The 16,476-nt window shown below is 41.0% G+C and overlaps 1 protein-coding gene across 1 annotated transcript; it reads right to left on the reverse strand.

Annotated features, from left to right (window-relative positions):
* Positions 1-1,647: 1,647 nt before the first annotated feature.
* znf330 (zinc finger protein 330) lies at positions 1,648-9,163 on the reverse strand. The gene is made up of 10 exons (XM_084317835.1): positions 9,113-9,163; positions 8,354-8,528; positions 8,162-8,181; positions 7,993-8,063; positions 6,367-6,443; positions 6,145-6,271; positions 5,941-6,045; positions 5,730-5,776; positions 3,755-3,872; positions 1,648-3,110 (listed from the first exon to the last, which is right to left on the reverse strand). Exons 2-10 carry the CDS (start codon positions 8,471-8,473, stop codon positions 2,851-2,853), a joined length of 945 nt encoding a protein of 314 aa, XP_084173961.1. The 5' UTR covers positions 8,474-8,528; positions 9,113-9,163; the 3' UTR covers positions 1,648-2,850.
* Positions 9,164-16,476: the final 7,313 nt, after the last annotated feature.

Raw genomic sequence — 16,476 nt, forward strand, 5'->3', positions numbered from 1 at the left:
TCTATCGCCATGCTCTAGACAAACTCTAACTTTAACCAACTTCGAAAGAGTGCCTAAGCTTAACCGTCGAAAGAACTTGCCGTCACGCTCTAAGACAAACTCTAACCTTAACCAACTTCGAAGAGTGCCTACGCAGTGTAGAAACTGACGTCGGCCAATCAGAGAGCGTCTGCCAGAAATGCAGCTACCTTTGGTAATGACGCAGATTTCACCCAGAACACACTCACTAGACTAGATCAAAATGTATTGTATGCCGTTTTAACATTCGCCGAAATGCTTGATTGTGATTGGTCAATAGCGCGCCGCTCGGTTGCCCATAGCAGCGGTCCGTTATTACTCGATAATGGACCGCTGTCAGGGGCAACCGAGCAATAATGACCACTGTTCGCAGCTGGAGCAATCAAGACCACTGACACACACTGCATCAGTGCAACCGAGCAATAATGACCGCTGTTCGCAGCTGGAGCAATCAAGCCCACTGACACACACTGCATCAGTGCAATCAGACACACCTGCCGGCTGCCGGCGATAATAATAACTTTATTTGGGCTGACAGAGGCACAGAACAACTGCGTCTGCATTTGATCTCGTCTTGTCGATGGTGTAAAATGAATTAGGTATATTGTTAGTAAGTTAGCCATGTAATAAGCGGGATAATGTATAGCCTATACTCGGTCATTGTCGCAATATAATTGACCTTCACTACGTTTAGAACACCTCGGCGAGGCGCCTCGGTATTCTAAACTCCGTGTCGGTCAATTATTTTGCGACAATGACCTCGTATCCATCAGTGGACCAATTGCATGCTTTTGCAGAGGCCAAGAAGCCTTCAGTCGACTCCTTCAGACATTAAGCACCCCCCACAGCCCAAATGGAATGATAAAAAAATAAAAAATAAAGTTAAAATATTATACTTTTTTTTTAGTCGACCAATAGTCGACTAACGGCAAATTTTGGCCAATCATAGTCGACCATCCAAATCCTTAGTCGGGGACAGCCCTAATAAACACATAACAAATGCAGATACTTCCATACAGGTGTACTGCATGATGCAATTATGCTGTGGGGGGTTAGGCTGGGGCATTTTTCTGGCATGGTTTGGGTCTGCTTGTCCCTTAGAGGAAAGGGTAGCTGGAAATCAATAGTTATTCTGAATGATTTCATTCTTCCTATAATGAAATGCGAGTGGTTTCTTCCAGGAGATGCCCCCATCCACAGGACACGAGGGGTCACTGAATGGTTTGAAGTCTGAAAATAATGGGAATCATAAGCTATGGCCTTCACGGTCACCAGATTTCAACCCAATTGAACACCTGCGGGAGAGTTTGGACCGAGGCGTTAAGACAGCGCTCTCCACCACCATCATCAAAACACCAAATGAGGGAATATCTTTTGGGAGAATTGTGTTCCATCCCTCCAGTAGAGTCCCAAAGACTTGTAGAATATATGCCAAGGTGCATTGAAGCGGTTCTGGCAGCTTGTGGACCAACACCTTTATATTTTCCTTTGTCACCCATCTCTCTCGTGTGTGTGTATATATATATATATACACACACACATGAAAAATATTTCACGGACACATAAAATATGCACATATTTTAAAGATAGAGTACAATCTTAATTCAGTCAGAAAACGCTGATTCTGGAATGTCATTTATTCAGTTTCAGATGCATCATTTGATTCGGTAGAACTGTTTCAGTGCAGCAAACTAAGTATGTTTAAAAGAGATGTCAAGTTAGTATAATACATGAAGCTTTCAAATGTAAAACAAATTAATGAGACCAGTGTGATGGGTTACTTTGGGAGATTAACATTGTTGAACTTGTGCTAGCAATAAATTGTCACAGTTGCTGTGGATGTTTTTTTAACTGAACCACATTGTAGCAAACTAGTTGTATTACTCGTTTGTGGACTAGCTAGCGGATATCCTTTACAACTACTGACAATTGACACGGACTGATGGGAAAATCAAGACTAACCCAAATAGATTATACAATCTACCGCAGATCTTCAATCATCATTTTAACGATATACCTGTATATTTATATGATTTTCACAACAGTTCTAACATTTTGGGCAATTTTACAACATACCATCTGTAAAAAAAATATGCAATGATTGAAATATTTCATTGTACTGAATCTTTATCTGAAATTACATGTAGTAATTTGAAAGTTAGAGAAGTGAAAACATGCTATGCCATATATTTTCATAACTGAATAAAATTGGGTTGCACGGCTTTGTTGTTTACAATGGCATGGCCCATCTTCTAGGTTTGTTTGGTGCCGACAGTGCTTCAAACTATTTTGTTATATGATGAAATAGAATCAATGGTATGATAAATGTTTCGTTAACTAAATGCATGCTGTGAATTTCTCTCCCAAATAGCACATTTAATACTTCCTTTGCTAATTTATTGTTCATTTTGATTGTTTTATTAATAAAAAGAAAATAATATATATATATATATAATACTTCCTAGAATGTGACATCATGACATCACCCATTTTAGCTCTCAAACCAAATTAATTTATGCAAGGCAGTTCATAGTTTTGCGATATTTACGAGATTATGGGCATAATAAATCCGTTTTCTTTTTTATAGTAGAGTATTCCTTTAAAGTTTCAGGCATTCTAAATGATTACACCCAATTGACTTATCCCAAGCTCTGCTCTCCCTTAGCTTGACTCAGGAGACAAGATCTTGTGATAGGAGGGTCAAGAAAAGAGGGCGGACATTGGGATAGGTCAATTAGCTCCTGGACTGAGCTGAACACAAGTAACAACATCCAACATTGTACAGGATATTGTCATCTAATTGGCCGCACTCTCTGCTCGCAGGAATCCCCATCAAATTCCGGCCGGGGTCTTGTCCAACTTCAGACCAGCCAGACCAGTCATTTCTTCTTCCTCTTCATCCTCCTCCTCCTCATCATCATCATCATCGTCATCATCGTCATCGTCATCATCGTCTCCAGCGTCTTCGTCCTGGCCTTGGCCTGCAGAAGCCACGTTCTTCCAATAAGAATCATACCCTGCCGCTCCGTAGCCGTAACTGTAACTGTCCTCGTCATCAGCTCCGCTTTGTCTGCCGAACTTCAATGAGCGAGCTGTGGAGCACACACGTGGGGGAAAGGGCATGAGCACTGCTACATGGCTGTTACTTTTCAGATAGTTAGCCAGGGGTGGATTCATGTTAGAAATGTGGAAAATATTATGGGCCAAATTCAATTCCCTGACATGAAATAATATGAAGCACCAATCTTTTCTCCAAAAGCAGACTTAATAATAATGGATTGGATTTATATAGCGCTCTTTTCTGACTGACTGTTGCTCTGACTCAGAGCGCTTCACAGAGTCCATTATTCGTTCATACACAGTCATACCGGTGGTGGTAAGCTACAATTGCAGCCAGAGCTGCCCTGAGGCAGACTCACGGAAGCGTGGCGAATAATCAACGACTACGGCCCCTCCGACCACCACCAACATTCATTCACATGCATACACATTCATACGAGGCAAGTAGGTTAAGTGTCTTGCCCAAGGACACAAGTAGCAATGGGATGGACATGGGCTTGAGCGGGATTCGAACCACCAACCCTTCGATCATTGGTCGCCCCGCTCTAACCCTGAGCCACGCCGCCCCACTTCTCCTCCCAAAAACAACAGACAACTCCTGTCCATGTCCAACCACCTTATGGTAAGAAACATAATGACTTTTAAGTATCTAGATAATGTTTTATCTTGAACTCACTGGACATGCTGAGGTCTTTGGTCTCCTGGGTCTCGTGACCACACTTGGGGCATGGCGGTGATTTGCCTTTCTCGTGTTTGAAGACCTTACTCTTGGCATGGTCATCACAGTAACAGGCCTGAAGGAGATTTGATACGTCAACTTTAAACACCAGTGTATATATACACACAGACATACACAGGTTTTGCTACAATTAAAGATGCACTAATTAAGATATTGGAATAATATATCATGGACAGATCATTTGGATTGAGGACCATGTACGCAACGTACAATTGACACATTTAAAGCCCTGCCTTTTTTTTTTTATCCTTTAATCACAGCCGTTGCTTCCAAAGTTTTTCCAGAGGGAAGCAACCGTTGTGATTGGAGGACCAAGAAAACAGGGCAAGGTTTGAGGTAGGTCAAATACGTGGAATAAGCAAATGATTTAGTGGTAGAGTCTACATGATTCTCTTTCTACACACTCAACCACTAAATGGTTATTTTGTGTAATTGTACACATGGATTCATCTACATTCTACATGGTTCTCGTGCCAAATGATCAGACAATTTTATTCAGCACATATGCCACCAACTTCCAACATACATACTGAAAAAACATATTTGAGCAGTGAGTACTTTCTACATGGTCAAACATGCATAGTCCTCCTCATATCAACCACTTTGGTGCTCGACAGCAACATAATATTAGAGCCATATGAAATCAGTTTTATTTTTTTCCAAATTCCATTTTATTTTTTTCCAAATTCCGTTTTTTCCGTTTTAATATTTCAGAATTCTGTATTTTGCTTTGTACACTCATTTTACCATCAGAAATAGTGTCTAATAAGTGGGAATGAATAAATGTCCACAATTTAATAAGATATAGCAGTCCATTTAATAGGGCTGTCTTAAATACTTCGAAGCTTCGTTCGATGGGCATGGGATTCGAATATGAAAATAAAATTCAATTATTAAAAAAAAAAAAAAAATTATTTATATTTTTGCTAAATCAACTCTGCCTCTCTTTCTTAACTACAACAAGCAATGCTGTTTGTTATTTAAGATGAGGTCAGACTCGGCACTGACAGATTTGTGTTCATTGTGCTGCTTTTATAAACCCTCAAATGACGGCTTACAATATTTCATGAAAGCAAAGTGTTTTGTTTGTCTAAGATTTTAAAAGGTTTAAACTTTACAGCACTGACAAAGTTGAACAAAGTGCTGTACAAGTCCCACAACCAAAAAAAAAAAGTAAAAAAAAAATATATATAGTCTATTCCATTTTTATTGCTCAATTCCGCGATTCCGTCCGCGATTCCGTGATCGCGGATTCCATATGGCTCTACATAATATGGTAACATAAAGGTAAGCAGGCTTGTGGTAACTGCCAGTTCAGCCATTCAGTAGGTAATAGAATGTGAAACCCCCCATGTGTGGGAGATGGGGTTGTTTATTGAGATAAGTGGGAAGTGAGTAAGGATGAGCCCGAATGTTCGAACGTTAACATTCAAATTCTAAATAAAAATTATTATTTTTAATATATATATATATATATATATATATATATATATATATTTTTTTTTTTAAATTAAAAAACGAAGGTTCGAACGTTCGTTCGAAAAACCCTGACGAAGTTCAAATCCCAAAAACAGGCTTCGGGGACAGCCTTAGAAGTGAGTGGGAATGATAAGAGCTTATATAATATTCCATTTGTTTTTCCAGTGTTTCGATTTGACCACAGTATACAGCTGAAATATATCCCTAAGGAAACTAAAATGTCAAGATCAATTCAAAGCCCACCAGTGTCAAATTTCCAAAACATAATTTGATAGATCATTGAATGGTATTCCAATGAATGCCTTGAAAAACGTTCAATAGGAAAAATTATGACAATGCTGATTTCAACTTAGCATGGGAAAAGTACTACGGTACAATATAGATATCCATGCCCATCCTCCTCAACCGTAGTAATGATATGTATCCCCCTCACCTTACAACGCAGGCAGGAGTGTTGCCCCAGCCTGTTACAGGAAACACCTAAAATTGGTCGTATAAAAAACAAAGTTAAAAGCACATCATCTGCCAAACATATACCCTCAGGGAAGAAGTGGGTGAAAAGCTGAAATGCACACTAACTCTCCCATCAACCGCAACAATGCAGATGGTTGAGGGGTAGAACAGCGAGTCAATGGCTGACTCACACTTATATGTTTCCGCTTCAAGGATTTGGCAGCTCGCCTGGTGCTCAAACTGATCATCCTCGCACAGGAAGTTGTCACAGAAGGAGCAGCGGTATACCCGGCCCCCTTTTCAGAAAGCAAGCAGAAAAAAAGGAGCAGTGCTGAGTTTGTGAGATGTCATGTTTGTGAAGGAGATTCAATTTACTTGTGGGGTCATCTTCTTACCGTGGTCCCAGACAGCACGCTCACACTCAATGCAGTCTGCATCAGACAGAGGACATATGCAGGCATGGGTACTCAGGCATTTCCTGCCGTGGCACACCCAAGCTTCACAGAAGTCACACACTGCGCCCTAGTAGTCATTAATAAAATGCATGATCAGAAACCGCAGAGCCACAGCCCAAAAGTGATATAGCACCATCAATCCAAATCCATTGGGTCCCTTACCACCATGCCCATCCCAGTGCTGTGGATACCAGGGTGCCTGATGACACAATCTGAAGACTTCATGCATTTGGTTTTGCCTGTTAAGAGGAACGTAAGTTAGGATACACAAAATCAACCAAATAAATAAGACTTGCATACTTACACAGGAAGTGCTTTAATCTGTTTTAATATCAATTTGGGGAAATCTATTTGTGATAGTTCTGCCCAGTACTAAGATTTGTGCAAGAGCCGACACATTATATCCATGTATAGGAACACTGTGTAGAGGGATGGATGATCAACCAAAAAGATTTTTCATCAATGGTCCATTTGTAATTTACAAGATATTCATAGTATTCTCATGACGTATCGTGCCTTTCCTACCAATACAGAAAAATTTTAATCAGTTGTGCAATAGTCAATTTTGGTGAGTTGTTTCTATACAATTCACTTATGACAAGTCATAACGCCGCGCAAGTCTCGGAACGTGCGTACTGCGTTGTGTGTGTGAGATTTTATTTTGATTTTATTACGGATCCCCATTAGCTGGTGCCATGGCAACCAGCTAGTCTTCCTGGGGTCCACAAAAAAAAATAAAAAAAAAAAATACAAAAACAATTATTGTAAAACAGAATTATTAAAAGTCAGTACTCAACACACAATACACAATGAAACTAACAATTAAGATGGCTAAAATTACATGCAAGCAAAGAAATGGAAAACAAAAAAAACTAAACAAAATACAATTTAAGATTGTTTTTAAAAGTGAATCTTTAAGAATTGCTTTCAGAATGCTCATCAATGTTACTGAAACATCAATTTCACCATACCTTTAAAAAGAAAAAAAACACAAAGTAAACAGAAGAAGTTTTGGATAACATGGCTGCAGCTACACGCATGCATGACATTAATTTCCTTCCGGATTATGGCTCCTTTAAGTTTCTTTTTGAAACTGTCCTTGTTTTCCGTCCGTATAATATGTAATTGGATCCTATTCGACTACTTGAAGCATGTCTGGTATTATGGTCATGTCTATCATTGGTGGATAAAAGCATAGAATACAATTGAGTTAGTTTACCCAAGGTACAAATGTTCTTTAAAAACCTAATCAAACTGCATGCTAGTCTCTTCTCCACCCTCATCCACGACAGTCTAGCATGCATTCCCTCCACACTATTCCTTATAGAGCAGTGAAGAGTGAGTCTGGCAGCTCTATTTTGAGTGAGCTGGAGTTTACTAAGCTCTTGCTTTGACGAGAGAGATATCTCTCTATTTATTATCTACAAAGCAGGCATGGCCAGTCCACCCTCATTTCACTGTCTGTATGCACCCCCAGACATCATATTTGAAGACCCTGATCAGATAGGCCAAATGTATTTGCTTGATCCATTTACATTGGCCTGAGCTATTGTTATGCAAAGACAGGTAGCCAGGTGGGTACTTGGCGGCTTGGTTGTTTATTCTGAGACAAAGAGCAGCCACCTGTCTGGCGTTCAACTACAACGCGGCAGCGTGTGTCACAAATGACACGCAAATTAGATGATTTTGTCACAAGCCAAGGTATGGCGAGTACCATACCTTGCCATGACAAAACGACACCCCTGCCTACAACCACCAGCCACTGAATATTAGCTGCATATCACTTACCGCATTGGGCACACATGGGCAGCTTCTGTACTGAGGCGCAGAAGTAGCAGAATGCCCTGTTCTTCTGCCTTCTACAGGGTCAATAAAACAATGAGTCACATCATCAGTCTGTAAAATGGTTGGCTGATGGCACCATGCTATTATTTGAATACATGGTCAAGTTCCTTACCTCTGACACTTGTCACATTCCTGTGAATTAAGATGCAATACAATTATAATATATATATATATTATATATGTGATAATAAACCTAGAACAATGTATCAGCAATGCAAGAGCAGACCCAAGGACTACAACAAAACAGTGAAGATACTAGATACTAATTTACATAGTAGTTCATTACAATCTTGAGGTTGCATACCATGGCAAAATTACAAGGATGTTTAGCGACATCAATGTGATCCCGGTTGGCTCGACTCTGTTTCTCCCGTTCCTTACGACTTTCTGCCTTCTTTCGTGCACCGGTCTTCTTTTTGGGCATCTTCTTGGGTGCAACCGGATAGCGTTGCTCAACGGTTAACAAAATAGGCTTTAACCTGCCAACGAAGAACGTCAAGTGCGGGTTAATAACCAACTAACGTAACCAAAGGCAAGCTGAAAAGAGACGCGAAGCAGCTGGTCTCTCGTCAAACAGACGTCACAGATAAATGTAACTATGTACCTACCCGGTACAATAATATTAATATGTGTTAGCTATTGACACAATACTGACATGTCTAAGATAAGCTTGTTCGCTTCGTTTCCTAACTTTTAGATGTGGTTATGTTGTAGACACTCACATAGGTGGAATATGCCATTTAAATAAATATTGCCTCCACCACTGATTTATAACAATTATTATATATTCGGTGACGGCAGACAAACGTTTACCTCCCTACCGACGTCAACGTGCTCTCCTCGCCTAACACAAGGACTCTGTGCTAAAGCCACGTAAAGCTACAGTAAGTTAGCCAGCGTCATTCTAGCTAACCGCTAGCTAAGTTAACTTAATTGGTGTTGTTGACAGCTACACTGTGGCCGACAGCCGTTTTTAACACAAGTACATTTAGTATATTATTGTCGTTCATATGTAAAGCATCTGTTAGTGATTTAAGAAGAAAAGTCTAAAGAAATAACCCACCGTGCAAATCCGCTGTGACAGAGTTACCCGAGGTACAGCTGAAAAACCTTTCCGGCCGAATAATGCTGCTCATTAGTTCCTACTTGGACTATATAAGTTCCTACTCGTGCTATGGCGCTTTGCCTTTGCTCTAGTCTACTCTTGATTGAGAGATTCGATTCGATTCAAATGTATGTGTCATTATACATCACAAGTACAGTACAACAAAAATAGATTTGGCATCCAACCAAAGTGCAAATGTGACAGTAAAGTGCAATAGTAATATACAACGTACAGGTGATTAAACGGTATATTAAAATATATAAATTAATAGTAGCCTGTAGTGCTAATCAGATGTGTACAGAGTTGTAATACCAATATATACAGTGATACAGGTATAAAGACAGTATGGTCGTAGTCATACTGGCCAGCAGCATAGTAGTGTAGGTAAGGGATATGTACAGATATAGTCATACAGCTATTAATAGTATCTACTGATATGTAAAATGATTATGTGCAGGTATGTACAGACACTCAGACAGGTGGATATATATATGGTAAGAATATATATATACAGTATATAATACAGCATTCTTTTACATACTATCATACAGAGTTATATGGGTTATATGCAGGTGTATAAGTAGGTATAGGAGGATTATATGCAGACAGATATGGATATAATATGCTGTAAATATACATATATAATGTATATATGCGGTATACAGCACTGTTGTACATGCTATCATACAGAGTATATGGGTAGACTATAGTGGGGGGTGTACTGGTGTAGTTAAGATTATCATGAGTACAGTGTAGGGCAGTTGTAGACGGTGAAAGCAGTAGACCTAAATTGAGTAGGCAACAGAGTTCAGAGTTGTACAGTATGGGTAACAGAGCCTAGGGTGTGGGCAATGGAGTCAGAGTTCAGAGTTTATGTGGTATAGGGGGGTTTGTCAACGTGGCACAGAGTTCAGGGAGATGACTGCTGAGGAAAATAAGCTGTTCCTGAGTCTGCTTGATAGGTTGCCGTGTGTAGTGTCTCCTGGCGGGGTGGAGGAAAAACAGTCCATGATTGGGATGATACACCGTTTGTGATGGATAGACTCAACTACAGGGAGTGGTATACCGGTGATACATTGGGCGGTTTTCACCACCCTATGCAGTGCTTTCAGGTCAGAGGCAGTGCAGTTTGCCATACCAGACTGTGATGCAGTTGGTGAGTATGCTTTCTATGGTGCACCGGTAGAAGTTCACCAGAATCTGAGGAGACAGGTGGGCTTTCCTCAATCTCCTCAGGAAGAAGAGGCGCTGGTCAGCCTTTTTGAACAGTGATGAGGCGTTGAGGTTCCAGGAGAGGTCCTCGGAGATGTGGACGCCCAGGAATTTGAAGTTGGAGACACACTCAACCTCCGTCCTGTTGATGTGGACGGGGGCATGCACACTGGCTCTAGTCTTTCTGAAGTCCACGATGAGCTCCTTGGTTTTGTTGGTGTTGAGGGCCATCGTTGTTTTTTATGAGGCCCACCACCGTTGTCATCTGCAAAGTTGATAATAGTGTTGGTGCCATGTATAGGAGTGCAGTCGTGGGTGAAGAGGGAGTAGAGGAGGGGGCTCAGCATGTGAGGGTGGAGGAGGTGAGATTGTCTATCCTAACAAACAACTGGGGTCTATTAGTTAGGAAGTCTAGTATCCAGTTGCAGAGAGGGGCGGCAGGGAGAGAGAGAGAGAGAGAGAGAGAGAGAGAGAGAGAGAGAGAGAGATAGATAGATAGATAGATAGATAGATAGATAGATAGATAGATAGATAGATAGATAGATAGATAGATAGATAGATAGATAGATAGATAGTACAGTTTCTTCGTCAAATGTATATACTCTCTTTTTTAGACTATTTTTGTATCACAAACAGTACTGTATTTGTAAATCTGGTATGTCATAAATGTATAGATGTAGCAGTACTGTCTATCTGTATGTCATGTATGTCATATATGTTATGATGAATTGAAAATAATAATAATAATAATAATAATAATAATAATAATAATAATAATAATAATAATAATAATAATAATAATAATAATAATAATAATAATAATAATAATAAGACAGAGAGAGATAAAGAGATAGAGGGGGAGAGAGAGATAGGGGGAGTGATGAGAGGGAGAGGGAGTGAGAGAGAGACAGAGAGAGGCTAGATAGAGAGAAAGGGAGTGAGAGAGATAGGGAGAAAGAGGGGGGAGTGAGAGAGATAGGAAGAGAGAGAGGGCGAAGTGAGAGAGAGTCCTGTCAATGCATAATTTATCCAGCAGGTGGCAGCACTCTTGCAGCTTTCTACTAGTGCAATGGTTCAAAGCAGGGGGTCCGATTACCCCTAGGATTCCTCTTGGGGAGGTTAGTAGACCACCATCAACATGTTAGTCTAATGTGTCATGCTTGTGATTGTGTTGCAGAGTTAGTAGACCACCATCAACATGTTAGTCTAATGTGTCATGCTTGTGATTGTGTTGCAGAGGTAGTAGACCACCATCAACAGGTTAGTCTAATGTGTCATGCTTGTAGTGTGGATATAAAATGGATCAAACTAACTAAACTAGAGGAAATTTACTATGGGACTTCATCCAAAGTGTGAAAAGGTGTTACAGCCACAATACTCAATAACTACCAAGTAAATGTGTAGTTGTCTGAGAATATGAATGTCCATTCACTGTACTGTATATAGTTATTAAAGCGACAAAGTGTGTGAATGAATGAATACATGAATGAATGAATGAATGAATGAATGAATGAATGAATGAATGAGTGAATGAATGAGTGAATGAATGAAAACTTTATTTAACAGATTGCAGAATGGGTACAATACAGTGCAGCTCAATACACACAATTGTTAAGGGGATGCAGACCAGAGAAAGACTTTCGTCTTGTTTACATCAGGGTCCCCCATTTTCAATTCATAGTGACATTTATGACATACACAACATACATGACATCATGACATTTATGGCATAGGGACATACATTTGTGACATATAAAATATGCAAATATACTGTACTGTTACCCATAGATCCTAACAGATAATCCATAGATCCTAAAATCAGAGAATGGTGTCATTTATTTCTATTAAGTTGTGCCGTGTACAGAACAAATTGAGACCACCGCGCTTCTCACTTTCACTGCTATAGACCCGGGGAGTCACGTGATGGTTTAAGACCCGCCTGGTTCCACACAAATGTTTTGCCTATGGTCTTTTACCATCTACTCAAGGTAGTGGGTTTATATCGTTACACGTATTCAATTGGTCTGACATTTGACAGGAGCTGAGCATAATTAAATTAGATCGACGTTTGTACATTTGAAAGAAAATAAACGGTCATGGTTCCAAGATTGTGTACCTAATTTAATCTTCATTAATTTCCACTATAACTACCACAGTACCCATATGCCTTGGCATTAGAAGACAGGATACACAATTGGAATTATATAATCATGATTGCCTAACTTGTTTGTTTTGAAATGCTCTAGTTTTCACATTTTAATCATAGCTACAATGAAAACAAAGATGGCGGTGAATGCCATGAAAACAATCGAGAATAACTCGGAATGAAACAAATGTCAAATTCATTGGGTATTGTAGTAGTTACTAGTAGAAACAAGTAAAGATTACAATATAAAACAAATTTTTATCAAAGATTAAGTTAAAACTAGTGGTGGGACTCGATTAAACATTTTAATCGAATTAATTCGAGACTTTATAGTTAATTAATCTAAATTAATCACATTTTAATCGCATATCAATATTTTATGCGAAAAGCAAAATTTTTCAATTGAAATTAATTTTGGTATACGAGTGAATCAATGAATATATACATTATACACTGTAAAAAATAACCAGCATTTCACAACATTTAACAGTATTATCTTACAGTAACATATTGTAATTAAGGCCTCCTGTAATATCCCAACAAATACATGTAAAAAAGACAGTATCTTTTGATTTCACATTATATTATTCTTATTTCACAATAAAATACCGCAATCAAAATCCTCTGTAATATCACATCAGATGTTGTAATCTCACAATAGCATATCAACATATCACATTATATTATTCTTATTTCACAATAAGATACCGCAATCAAAATCCTCTGTAATATCACATCAGATGTTGTAATCTCACAGTAGCATATGAATATTTCACATAATTAATTTATTATTTCACAATAAAATATTGCAATCAAAGTCCTCTGTAATATCACATCAGATGTTGTAATCTCACAGTAGCATATCAACATATCACATTATATTATTCTTATTTCACAATAAAATATTGTAATTTTATACAAAACAAGACGCAAGTCTTTCTCTGTAATATCACATCAGATGTTGTAATCTCACAATAGCATAATGATCTAAATGATCATTTCTAAATGATCAAAACAGCAAAAAAAAATCATCAATGACAAAACTGAGGAAAACAAAAACAAACCACGTGAACTTTGGAAATTACTCAATAATCAACTAGGCTGCAGTAAAAAACTTAAAACCAGATTCTCAAACATAAACATAAAGACGGACAACACGCTCATCACAGACAAGCTAGATGTAGCCAATTACTTAAACATTTTCTTCACAAACATAGCCACAACACTGGTAAACAAACTACCCTCCCATTCAGGGCATTATGGGGTAGAACACATAGTAGCATACTACAAGAACCTAGGGGTCCACAAAGACGACTTCAAACTGGAAATGGTAACAACAGATGAGGTACTCAAAAAACTGAGCGCCCTCCAACCTAACAAGGCCACTGGCCATGACAACATCCCCTCCAAATTCCTCAGAGACTCAGCAGCCGCCATCACCCCAGTCATCACACACATAATAAACCTCTCCATAAAACAGGGACACGTCCCCAAGGACTTCAAAATTGCGAGAGTAACACCCCTGCACAAAAAAGGCAGTAAATTAGACCCAGGCAACTACCGCCCTGTTTCTATCCTTACCTCCATCTCGAAAGTCATGGACGATTTTTTTATACGAACAGGTCGAAAAATACCTTGCGGAAAAAAATCTAATCTACGAATTCCAATCTGGCTTCAGAACATCCCACTCCACTGACACATGCCTTCTCTATTTAAACGACCACATCAAACAAGAGGTGGACGCGGGCAAATACTGCGGCATGGTCATGCTGGACCTACAAAAGGCCTTCGACACTGTCAATCACACCATTCTGATTGACAAGCTAACTTGGTTTTGATAGTCTATTAGTGAGCTGGATGCAATCCTACCTGGAGGGGAGAGAACGTTAGGTTATGACTATAACCAAGTTCTGTTAGTATAGCGACGCTCGCCGTCACTTTCTGCACTGTCCTCGCACACGTGCACACGCACTGAATAAAGACCACAATGTACCTTTAATCCCAATATTTGTCTGACCACACCCCTATCAGCTTACCCATATAAGCAGGGGTGGGGCCACCCACTCGCCTCCTTCCCAAGCTTTCACCACAAGGCGAGATCAAGGGCTGCAGCGGCGTCGGACGCCGAGCGTCGCTATACTAACAGAACTTGGTTATAGTCATAACCTAACGTTCTGTATCGTATAGCTCTCGCTCGGTGTCACTTTCTGCACAAGGGAGGCCGAGCGAGAGCCATCGGCCGACAAATACACCCCGCTGAAAGCCCCCCACAACCATCAGAACAGGGAGGGCCGAGCCCCCCCGACCCACCCTAATGGAGGGCAGGCGACGGACCCAACCGTGCGAAGAGGCACTCAAGCAACTCAACGCACAGGGTGAGCAGCCGTGGCTTGACCCCACGACTACACACACGCATAACCCGCATGCCACCCGGGAACGAACGGAGGAAACAACCTCGTTACTGCCCCCAGAATCACAGGGTCAAGGGCAAACCCAACCCCGTGGCAAGGCCGTAGCAGCGGAGCACGAAGGAAGACCCAGACCCACCAAAGGGACTGGACCCCCTGGAACGGGGGCCCGGAGAAGTCCATGATGCCAGCATCAAGACCCCACCAGGTGGGCACTTAGTGACCCCGCCCCCCACATCGCCAGCGTATTCGGACAAAGGCCCCTCAGCCGAGCGGGCCCTGTCCCCCCAATAGTACACCGCCTGGCACACTGACCCTGCAGAACAGGCAGTCTGCATGGCCGTAAGCACACAAAAAAGGTTAACCAACGGAAGCAGGCAGCGCACCGGGGAAAAACCAGGCAACAGGCTATTAACCCTAGCCTGGAGACTGCGGACGAGACAGGCGCCAGAGGGGACAGCTGAACACAGCCGCCCCGGCGGAAGGGGCGTAAGCTGGCGGTGTTGCATGACCAAGCCTCCATTTAAAAAAAACCCACCCAGAGGGGTTGAGGCAGAGAAGGCTGACACGATTGGCAGACGTCATGAACGTGCAGGGGCACCCTCAAACGGTGAACCCGGGAGTTGACACTGCTCCAACACACCAGGGAATCAACCACCTTGGTGTTACCCAATGCAGTGGTCGTTCCTATAACCCCTCAAGAAAAAACTCCAAAACACACCTGCGGGTATACACCGGCTATACCGCAGTACAAGTGTTTCAGTTTTTCAAAAAAGGGTTAACCCAGGCCTACGGGTCGACGAAACATTACTTCGGACCGGGCCCGGCGATACGGGAAGCACAGGGTCACCAGAGGAGGTCAAAGACCACCCCAACAGGCCCCTCTTCGCCATGCGTGAGAGAGGAGCGAAAAAGAATGGAGAACCAGCCCCTAAGCACACCGTACTTGGTATTCCCAGGCGGTCTCCCAACCAAGTACTAACCAGGACCAACCTGTGTAGCGGCCGAGATCTGACGAGATCGAGCGTGTACAGGTTGGCATGGCCGTAAGCCATTACGACAGTGCTGAGTAAAAAACTTACCCAACATTGTACCTCATCCCATTTCTGCTTTGCACTAGATAGTACTGTACATTAGTACACTGCATAGTATTGTGTATTGTATATTATATGGTAACTCAGAACATTGTACATATGTCTATACCGAACAACTGTGACCTCATTCTTCTTCTAAATTCATGCTATATTATGTTATTATGTTATTTGATACTATCTTGTCTAGCACAGTCTCTGGAGCGTAACAGTAAGAAGCATTTTGTATGAAAGTATTCTGTACTTCTGTATGACAACTATTAAAGAACTTGAACTTGAGAACTTGAACTTGAACTTGTCTCCATAGTGCTTAACCCTGTGACACCCGGACCAACCTGGCATTTTTCCCCCTGAAAAAAGCCCAAGTCCCTCAGGGTACCAGAACAGCAGATCTGCATCCCCGGCGGACAACTGGTTCAACTGATCCGGACCAGCGTGACCAGAACCAGTCCCGTGCCCTAACCA

This window comes from Notolepis coatsorum (assembly GCF_963971535.1).
Source record: "Notolepis coatsorum genome assembly, chromosome: 7".
NCBI lineage: Eukaryota > Metazoa > Chordata > Actinopteri > Aulopiformes > Paralepididae > Notolepis > Notolepis coatsorum.